Source organism: Gavialis gangeticus, unplaced genomic scaffold (genome assembly GCF_001723915.1).
Source record: "Gavialis gangeticus isolate Ggan-Ray unplaced genomic scaffold, GavGan_comp1, whole genome shotgun sequence".
NCBI lineage: Eukaryota > Metazoa > Chordata > Crocodylia > Gavialidae > Gavialis > Gavialis gangeticus.
In genome coordinates this window covers 12,738,305-12,747,904 of record NW_017729015.1, presented here as the reverse complement: position 1 = coordinate 12,747,904, position 9,600 = coordinate 12,738,305, and the positions used below count along the sequence as shown (strand labels likewise).

Sequence of the window (9,600 nt, the reverse complement as noted above, 5' to 3'; positions counted from 1 at the left end):
AATGCGGCCAGTGGGCTAATTGTGGCCCACCAGGCCATTCTATCTGGCCCACGGGGCCACTAAAAAATTTAGAGAATTAATATTTATCTGTCCCTGGCTGCCTGTCATGCAGCCCTCAATGGCTTGCCAAAACTCAGTAATTGGCCCTCTGCCCAAAACAACTGCCCACCCCTGCATTATAGGGTTGCAGATTTACCTCTGGTAAATTTAACAAGCCGCTTCCAGAAAGACATGTGGGGCGGAGGGATACTGTGAGACCAGCCCTTCCCCATGGGGCACGGCAGGGCCCAGGTTGTAACCCAGGAAAGCAAGTCTGGGGAAGACGTGTTTTAGAGTTGTGCCAGTCATGGAAACAACCTTGTATTTTCAGGGAAGAAGCCCGGAAGGAACCCAGTAGGGTTGTTTTTGTCTTTTCCCTCATTTAGACCTTTCATGATCACAGTCAGAAACGTGCTTGTAAAAGCTGTTTGTACATTTCAGACCGGTTTCATCTGCTAGTCCCGAACACACCATTTCCAACCTCAAAATAGAACCCACAAGTTTTTATATTTTCTATTATCGGACCAGGCATCCTTCTAATAGAAATAATCCTTGGGAGTGGATGACTCAGGATATTACTTTCTTTTTTTTTTTGGAATAGGAAAACATCTGGGGAAGAGAATTCAGCTGTAACATGCTCCAGATGTTCCATACACCTGTTCTCACTACGGAGATCACCATTGTTGTTATGACAAACTAGGGTTAATATACCCATCCAGTGACGAAGGCAAGATGCACATGCATTTCGGTGTGTTGCAAAATGGATTTAAAATGCTATTCCAGACCCGTTCTTAAAAATGAAAGCGTGGAGTCAAACACACTTCACTTTACAATGCTAGTCATATTTTTGCTGTAACTCCACCACTGTTGTTATTATTATTATTATTAACAATAAACAATTTGTTTCTAGAATTCAAAACAACTGAATTAAAGATTGCAGTGCTGAGACCACTGGGGTAGACAGACAACCTGCCTGCAATATGTAATGAGCCAAGTTTTACATAAGGCACAAAATGGGAAATTTATACAGAAACCAAAACAGCAGCCAGGGCAAGCAACACACTTCCTAGCAAGCAGAGTGCACGGTGAAATGTCGGCTGAAAGCTGAAGCCCACAGGTAACTCCCAGGAAGGTTCCCCAATGGCAGCGATTTTGCATGATGAGTCAACAACAATAATAATGCTAAATGAAGTATGAAAGCAAGGTGAAGTGTGCCCTAGAAAACCAGGTGGCTGCATTATTTTTTAAGTACATTGAACATCTACTGGAAGGCATGCCTAGGAGTTCAGGGGCGAAGCAGAAGTTCCAGGGCAAGATGCAGCGCTCACAGGCGAGCGCTACAACTGAGACAAGCGTTGTGCTTGCGCATAAGCAGTGGGACTCAGGAGACTCTGGTCCTATTCCCAGCTCAGCCACAGAATTTCTGTGACCTCAGGCACGTTATTTTCCAATCCCTCAAAGGGAACCCAACCCCCGATTCCCATTTATTTTCATAGTTTCATAGTTTCTAGGGTCGGAAGGGATCTGAGCAGGATCTAGACCGACCCCCTGCCATGGCAGGAAGAGCACTGGGGTCAAATGACCCCGGTAAGGTCATTTTAATGGATCCCAGTTAGAAATATATGTCCCTAACCAACTGAAACCTGGAAACTTAGGCTGTCAGGGAGGGCACTGTTTTCCAGTGACTAGAGCAGTGGACTAGGTCTCAAGAACCAGAGTTTTATTCTTAGTTTTGCTGACCAGAGACATGCCATTTCCTCTCTGTGCACCTCAGTTTCCCCACCTGTCAAACAGAGGAAGTAACACTGAGCTCCTTTATGAAGCACTTTGAGATCTATTGATACAAATCACTTTATAAAGACTTAACAGTGAAAATAATGGTACCTAGAGAAAGGCATTAGTTCAGCTATGGTCTCTATTCACCAATGCACCAAAAACACTTCAGTTTTGCACAAATGCTGTCGAAGTTCCCTCTTCTCCCCATACAACCCTACCACTTCCACTCACTTTTTCCTGCAACCATCCTCCCTTCACTCCTTAGCCTTAATCTATTATTCCAAGTCGTGCTCTCATAGCCACCTCAGTCACCCTAGTGCTGTATTATCCAGCTGTCCCATGAGCAGAGATGGCCAAGTGTACCAATTTGTGTAGCAATTTTGCAACATGTACAAACAAACCCCTAGCAAGACGCTGAAAGTCATTTCTTCCTAGAGCCTGAGCTAGGATCTGAATCTGAGCTTCCAAAAATGAAAGGCCCTGAAATGCTTTAATTAACCCCAATGTCCCTGCCATGCCATATCGCCCTGAATTTTCAGAGTTCCAGCAAATCCAATAACTATAAAAGCTAGCTGCCCTAAAAATAAAACCCTCCTGCCTCTTGTCAAACGTCCCTCAGGTAATCTAAAATATATGCAAGCAAAGAACAGGCCTGGATCAAGGCTCTACACAAAAAATTACCCTTTGCATCAAGCTAATATAAAACCAGCAACTAGGCAGAAAGGTATCAGAAGACTTCATACAAGTAGAAGATAGCCTTATAAAAATGGAAATGATATACATTTTATCCCGCTTAAGTGGCCAGCTAAACCTTAAAATAAAAACCTATCATTACTTCTCCATCCTGAGTAATGTTCAAAGCATATGCGGGACAAGGAGGTGACCCTCATTCTTCTGACTTTCTCAGCATGCTGATTCTCACAGAAACACTCAGACAGGAGCTCCAGGGCCAGAGCTGCATGGAAATGTTGGCTACAAGCGCCACTGCCAAACATGACCCACGCAGTTCTCAGTCTTGCTAGAAACTTCGAACCCAAGCTGCGTTTGCAAGAAGCTTAGCTGTGATTTGCAAATATGTCTGAGTGCATTACAGAACCTGGTCTTAAGGGAGTATCAGAAGCTGAGAGACAGCAGCTAAAATGTTGCTGTTCTGCACAACTTTGTGCCTTCTCCCCACCCCAAAAAAGTCGCTCCCCAAAGAAGTCAAAAATGTGGGTCTCGTGACAAAATATCTTACTCGGTGTTTTCAAATGTGAACAATAACTCAAACAGCCTGGAAAAAGAAGTGCAAATCTCAAGCAGATTGATATAGTCCTATAAACTCCCCATGACATGACAACACAAAAGGTGGTCCTGACTTCCAATAGCCAGAGCCAACTGGAAGACAGTAAAATACTTGTAAGAAAAAATGGGGGCTAATTCTGTAAAAATCTCTTGGAAAAAGAAGTTTGAGCAGTTCTTTCCCCGACTTCTTCAGAAACTGTTTAAAGATGGGTTGGGGGAAAGGGGTACAAGAGGGATGGTGTCTACTGCCACTTCCTATCTGCTCACTTGAGCTTTACTGCAATGGTAAAAAGTAAAACATCCCTTTTCTATCCTGTCTGACAGTTCTCTGCTAGGATAACATGCTCCTGCCCTATGCAAGTGGAGGATCCACAGAAAAGCTGGCACGTTGCCTCAGAGATCACTAAGATATCCATCCAGTTCAGAAGGACAGGAAATCCCAATGCAGATGTCACTCATGGAGGCTCTGTGGACTAGTACACAGGGCCACGTACTGCCTGTCAGCAAACCTGGGATCTATTCCTAGCTCAGCGGCATTTCATTTCGGATGCTTCTGCGATTGTGGCATCCAGACTTTCCTACTTAAAACACTACCCTGCCTACATGATGGGAGATCCACTTGTTGGGAGACATGCAACCCTGTGAGGATACTTTGTACAGTCTATTTCTAAAGCAAAGAGGAGGAGGAACACATTTCAGTTTACTGTAACCCTGTTTTGGCACTTACTGATTCCTGCACAGATGGGCTCAAACTTGGTCTTCCTTGCACCCAGATGGATCAAGTCATATTATAACCATGCTCTGGACCTAGTCAAGACCATGCTTTAATGTGCTAATTTATTGTTTTGTCTCTTCTACTACAAGCAAACCATGCAGCTCAAACATGCTCATAGCAGGATCACTTCCCCCACATCTGAGACTGGATAACACAGGACTTTTCACACCGCATGTTGCAGGATCTAAAAGGAAGGCACAACAGCAGCTTAAAACACATCCTGACTCGTGTGTGTGTGTGTGTGTGTGTGCACGTGCATGCTTGTGCACATCCTGACTCTGTATGTGTGTGTGTTTGTGCACGTGTATGCACATGCACACCCTGACTCTGGGCGTGTGTTTGTGCATGCATGTGCATGTGTGTGTATGTGAACACACGTGGAGCACAAGGGTGGGGAGGGGAGAATACACCTACTGAATAAATCACAAAGCTCTGAACGTCTCAGTGTCACTTCTGGACACAGCACTGTGATCACAACACCTCCTCCTTCCAAGTCCCACTCACCAAAAATTGAGTTGCACTTCCTATTACCTTAAGGCTGCAAAGCTGAATTCTACATTTCTTTAATCCCAAAGCAGGACTATGCTTTCCTTTCCAAGTCTATCATCCCAAGCAGAGCTAATGGAAAAAACATTTCAGGAAGATGTTTTGTTGTTTTGACATTATACAACCAGCTCTAATTTCTGGTCCCAGAGGCATCAAGGACTTAGCTGTGCCTGAAGCTGTTCAGGACTTTGATTCTGGAAAGTGAATTCAGCTCAACAGAAACAATGCGACTCCAAATTAAAAGGGTCCATATCTGGAGTTATTCAGGGACAGCTACTGTACGTTACATTGCAGTGTAGGCCAACTCAACAAAGACAATACCACCAAGGAGGGAAGACCTACCTTCATAGTTTGCCTGGAAGCCTTGGGCACTTACAGCATAATCACTCACGAGCCATAAAGACAGCACAACCCCTGTACTGACAATAGGAGCAGGAAGCTGGAAACCCGTTAACCTGAAAGACAACAAGAGATAGATTAATTTAGCAACTTCCATTCACCCATTTGGCAACTACAGGATGAGATGGCAATTCTGGAAACCTTTGATGCACCTCTGCTTACAGTCATGACATGATGGTTGATATATTTGGGATTATACCAGGGGCATCAGAGCTAGAAGAACAGGCTGCCAAACTTCACACCGAAGTGTTGTACCTAGGAGTAACAGACCTGCACCCTCTGTTCATGAAGTGCACTTCACCACTGAATTTCATTAGCTGTTAATATATCCTATGTATAGAGCCTATGAATCACTGCACTACCTATGTTCATTGTCCTAGCAACATCAGATTTTGTATTAACCACCTTGCTCATTGGGGACAGCTTCATAAAATACGATCCACATTTCCCAATGGGTAAAGGGAGCATAGGAGTCATCTAGTCATCGGTCTTTGATGTTTTAAAAGTAGCCTTTCCTACAGTATCCATGTACACCACACATTCACTTCCATTTGCAATAATCCTAAAGAGCATAGCCTCATGGTCAGAGAAAGGAACCAAGTAAGGATTTCTGCTAATTCCCATCTCTACTGACCTGCTCTGTGGCCTCAGGCAAGTCACTTTGCCTAGTTGTGAGTGCAACTATCACACTTCTGTGGCACTCTTGAGAGCTCTGCTGAGAAGCATCCGCCTGCCCCTGCTCCATACACACCAAACTCAGAAATGAGAGAGTGAAGCTGCCTTGAACATGCCCCCGCAGCCCCGTGAAACATGTCAGCAGCAGATCTCCAAACAGGTGCCACAAGGGTAGGTCCACTGTCTCCTCTCTGGGTTCGGTGCAGGACATGGATCTGGGCAGGACTCAAAAAACTGTAAAGGAGGTACAGACATGCTCCGTGTCTGTTCTCTCCATCCTTGAAGACATAATGATACTTCAGCCTCTAAAAGTCCCAAGGATATGTGAATTAACATTTATCCTTTACTAAGACTAAAAAGCATGAACTAAATTAGCAGAAGACAACATGCAAGAAGACCAGCATTGACCCTGAATTCAGTCCAGCAGGATCATTGCATTGATCATAGAGCATCTTTGAACCAGGAGCCTGGCATTCCTAAGGCAACGGACCTACCTGGTGATCCCAAAGCAAACTTCCCCCTACAAGACTGAAATGATAGCTCTTCCATATCACTGTCAGAAGACAGAAGTGTGCTGTACCACTGGAGGTCTTTACCAATAGCCACATTGTATGGACAGGGAAACTAAGGGGACAGGAACTTAGTTTGACTTTCTCAAGGTTACCCAGCCAGCCAAGGGCAGAGGCAGGAACAAAACTGAGATCTCCTCTATCCCCGTCTACTATCTGCTAAAACACATCACCTCCTCATGAGGAATGGACATGGTAAACTGATACAACCCTTCGCCTCCATAAAAGATCCGGGAATTATATACGTAGAGTAAATGAATGGAGAATAACATTATTTGAGATCGTAGCCATACACTCTCGGAGCTAAAATACCAACTGTTAATTTTATTACATAAGTTTGTTCAGCAATATTTTTGAAGGAACATGCTAGGATCCTAAGCACTAATTCCCTGATGCTATATTGACACAGCCCAAGAAAAATCTAATGTTCATTTTAGACAAACAAGTACAGTTTTATAACTCCTAATCCTTCCCCTTGCGTTTGGCTAAGGTGATTTACATAATAGATTTACATAAGGAATTTTTTTTCTTTAACCAATCTCTTGTTACATTTTTGTTGCCATTTCCAAGGACAAAAAGCCAAACACAATCCGCTGCCTGATAACACTCCAAAAAATGTGACTCTTATAAAAAGTGTAGCAAGGAGCAATTAACCCGTGGAACTTCCTGCCACAAGATATCGTTGAGGTCAAAAGCTTAGCAGAATTCAAAAAGGATCCAACATTTTTATGGATTATAAGACCATCCAGAGTGAGAGTATATAGAATATATTAAGAAATTTTGAAGGGAATAAATCTTATTGCTATGCAACATAAGACAATCTTTAACTGATGAGGTTAGAAAGAAACTCAGTCCCTTTCCTCTCTCTATGTTAAAGGTAGTTTATTTCTTAATTATATTCTTAAACACGCACTTGAAAACTTTCTTGCTATATGATGGCTCACTAGAAACAATGGACACAAACCAATAGAGAGCAAATTCAGATGGGACATCAGGAAAAAATTCTTTACAGTGAGGGTTGCCAAAATATGGACTGCGCTCCCAAGGGAGGTGGTGCTGTCCTCTTCCTTGGAGGTGTTTAATAGGAGACTGGACAGACACCTGGCTGGGGTCATCTGACCCCAGCACTCTTTCTTGCCCAGGGCAGGGGGTCGGACTCAATGATCTAATAGGTCCCTTCCAACCTTAACATCTATGAAACTATGATGCTACTGGTGATTCTTAGAGGCAGGATGAGAGATCAGATCAACCAGACCAGTCCAAGCTGTGCTGCCAATTCTTATGAAGGCAACAGAGTTTTGCAGGTCCTCCCGTCTCACGTAAGATAAGGGCCTTAGCAGCAGTCTTCTAGATGTTGTACCCCAGCCTCCTAAATACGCCTCTCTCCTTATAACCATAGATATTTTAAAAACTTTTTCCTCAAGAGCAATCAGAACTCATGGAAGAGATGATATCTTTTATTAGACCCACTAGATATTTGCGAACAAATGATTTTATTTATTTGCCAGCTTTCGGGCACTCACGCCCTTCGTCAGGCATAGGAGAGAGCAGAGATTGTAAAAGTTCTCCTAGGTAGAAATGAAAATTCGTATTTCACGGGAGAGCTGGAGGTGTAGTAAAGTCTCTGTTTGATATGGTTTGTCAAGGAGCGAGTCGCATGCAGCTTCTAATCTTTCTATCAACATCCAATGCTCACCTGGTCCCTGGAGTAGTAAGGGTTAACTCCCTCCCTGACGGCGGATGTGATGACATCACCAGGAAGTTGTCGGTCAACTTTGTGCGCGTGTTAGTTATTGCAATAAAGCCCCTTTGAGAGCAAGAAGTCTCCCTGCCTTTTCCTGAGCCATGAGATAGCACAGTACCCAGTACCATAATGTAACGTATCTGTTCCATAGATTTATCCTCCTGACATCCTTGCAAGGGCAGACGCTGCTGTGTCCCTGTTTTACAGATCTAGAATCGAGGTGCTCAGCAGTTGTGACTTGACCAGAATCACAAAGGAAATCTGGGGCTGACCATATAACTGAACCCAAATTTCTCCATGGAAGCAAACAGCTGTGTCTGATCATGGGAAGTACGATTTTAGGACTGGGATTTTTAAAGGCATCTAAAAAAGGCAGCTACCCAACTGACTGACTTTGCAAGGCAGCAACGGTGCTGACTCCTGCAGACCCCTTTGAAAATTCAAATCCAAAAAAATGAAAAATCCCTGGCTTCCTTTTTTTGACTCCTCCCCACAATTTGGTATGCCTAAATAATACACCAAAAGGATGGAGCACTGATATTACCTAGGAACCATAAAGAGAAACTCTCCAGTCGTTAGTTGGGTTCTTGCAGTTGCTAAATAGAAGAGTCAACCCTTAATATTAGCTACAAAGCACCAAGGGGCACAAGCTCTTGGGATAAAAGCCATTGTCTGGGGGATTTTCACACAAGGAAATATTTCTGCTTAATAACACCCTGCCCCCAACTTCCAGTTGTTTTGGAGGAACTATATACTCTTACAAGGTATAGAGCAGAAGAAAAAGGTGTCATCTCCTGTATTTTGTTTTAGATTTAATTAAAAGTGCTTACAGAAACCTCCAGGCACTTTTCTTTTCTTTCTTTTTTTTTAAATGAATGCACACATGAACTGCGGGCTGATTAGAATGAAGCTGCACACTGTAGATGAAAGAACTGCTTCATACATACTTCATGTGCATCAGTGCATGCCTGGACTCAGGAGCTGACACTCTACACCTGAATCTCCAGGCCTGTTCCACCTGAGCCAAAACTGTCCCCCCTTTACGGCCGTAAGTGCAATATCACACAGGGTACATTGCACACAGTTGGGTCCCAAGGAAAACACAGGAAAAAAAATATCCTCTGAGGTTCAAAAACTCTGGTCACTCTCAGCGTGAAGTGGCAGAGATGGCGACTTTGTTACCTGCATCATACCAACAGATTTCTATTGGTAATCAGTGGCAGGGTTCATCAGTGGCAGGTCCTGTCAGACCAACCTGGTGGCCTTTTACGATCAGATCACCAGATCATTAGATGCAGGGGTAGCAGTGGACAGAGTCTTCCTGGACTTCCGGAAGGCTTTCGACACTGTCTCTCGCCCCGTTCTCATTAAGAAACTGGGGGACTGTGGTGTCAACACCCACACAGTCAAATGGGTCGCCAACTGGCTGGAGGGCTGCACCCAGAGGGTGGTAGTGGATGGGTCCTTCTCAACCTGGAAGGAAGTGGGCAGTGGGGTCCCCCAGGGCTCAGTCCTCGGGCCCGCGCTGTTCAACATCTTCATCAGCGACTTGGACGAGGGGGTGAAAAGCACCTGTTCAAATTTGTTGATGACACTAAGATGTGGGGGGACGTGGGCACACTAGAAGGAAGCAACAGGCTTCAATCAGACCTAGACAGGTTACAAGGGTGGGCGGATGAGAATAGGATGGGTTTCAACACAGACAAGTGCAAGGTGATGCACCTGGGGAGGAACAACCGGCACCATACCTACAGGTTAGGGAACTCCCCTCTTGTCAGCACGGAGGCGGAAAA

At 44.2% G+C, this 9,600-nt stretch overlaps 1 protein-coding gene across 3 annotated transcripts in view; it reads right to left on the bottom strand.

The window, feature by feature from the left end:
- The window catches only part of CSMD2 (CUB and Sushi multiple domains 2), a 795,490-nt gene that overhangs the window by 634,651 nt on the left and 151,239 nt on the right, over window positions 1-9,600 (bottom strand). For all 3 annotated transcript variants that reach the window (XM_019512241.1, XM_019512243.1, XM_019512242.1), the window contains exon 3: window positions 4,763-4,875. In XM_019512241.1, the coding sequence (XP_019367786.1) occupies window positions 4,763-4,875 (113 nt within the window). The remainder of the gene's footprint in view (window positions 1-4,762; window positions 4,876-9,600) is intronic.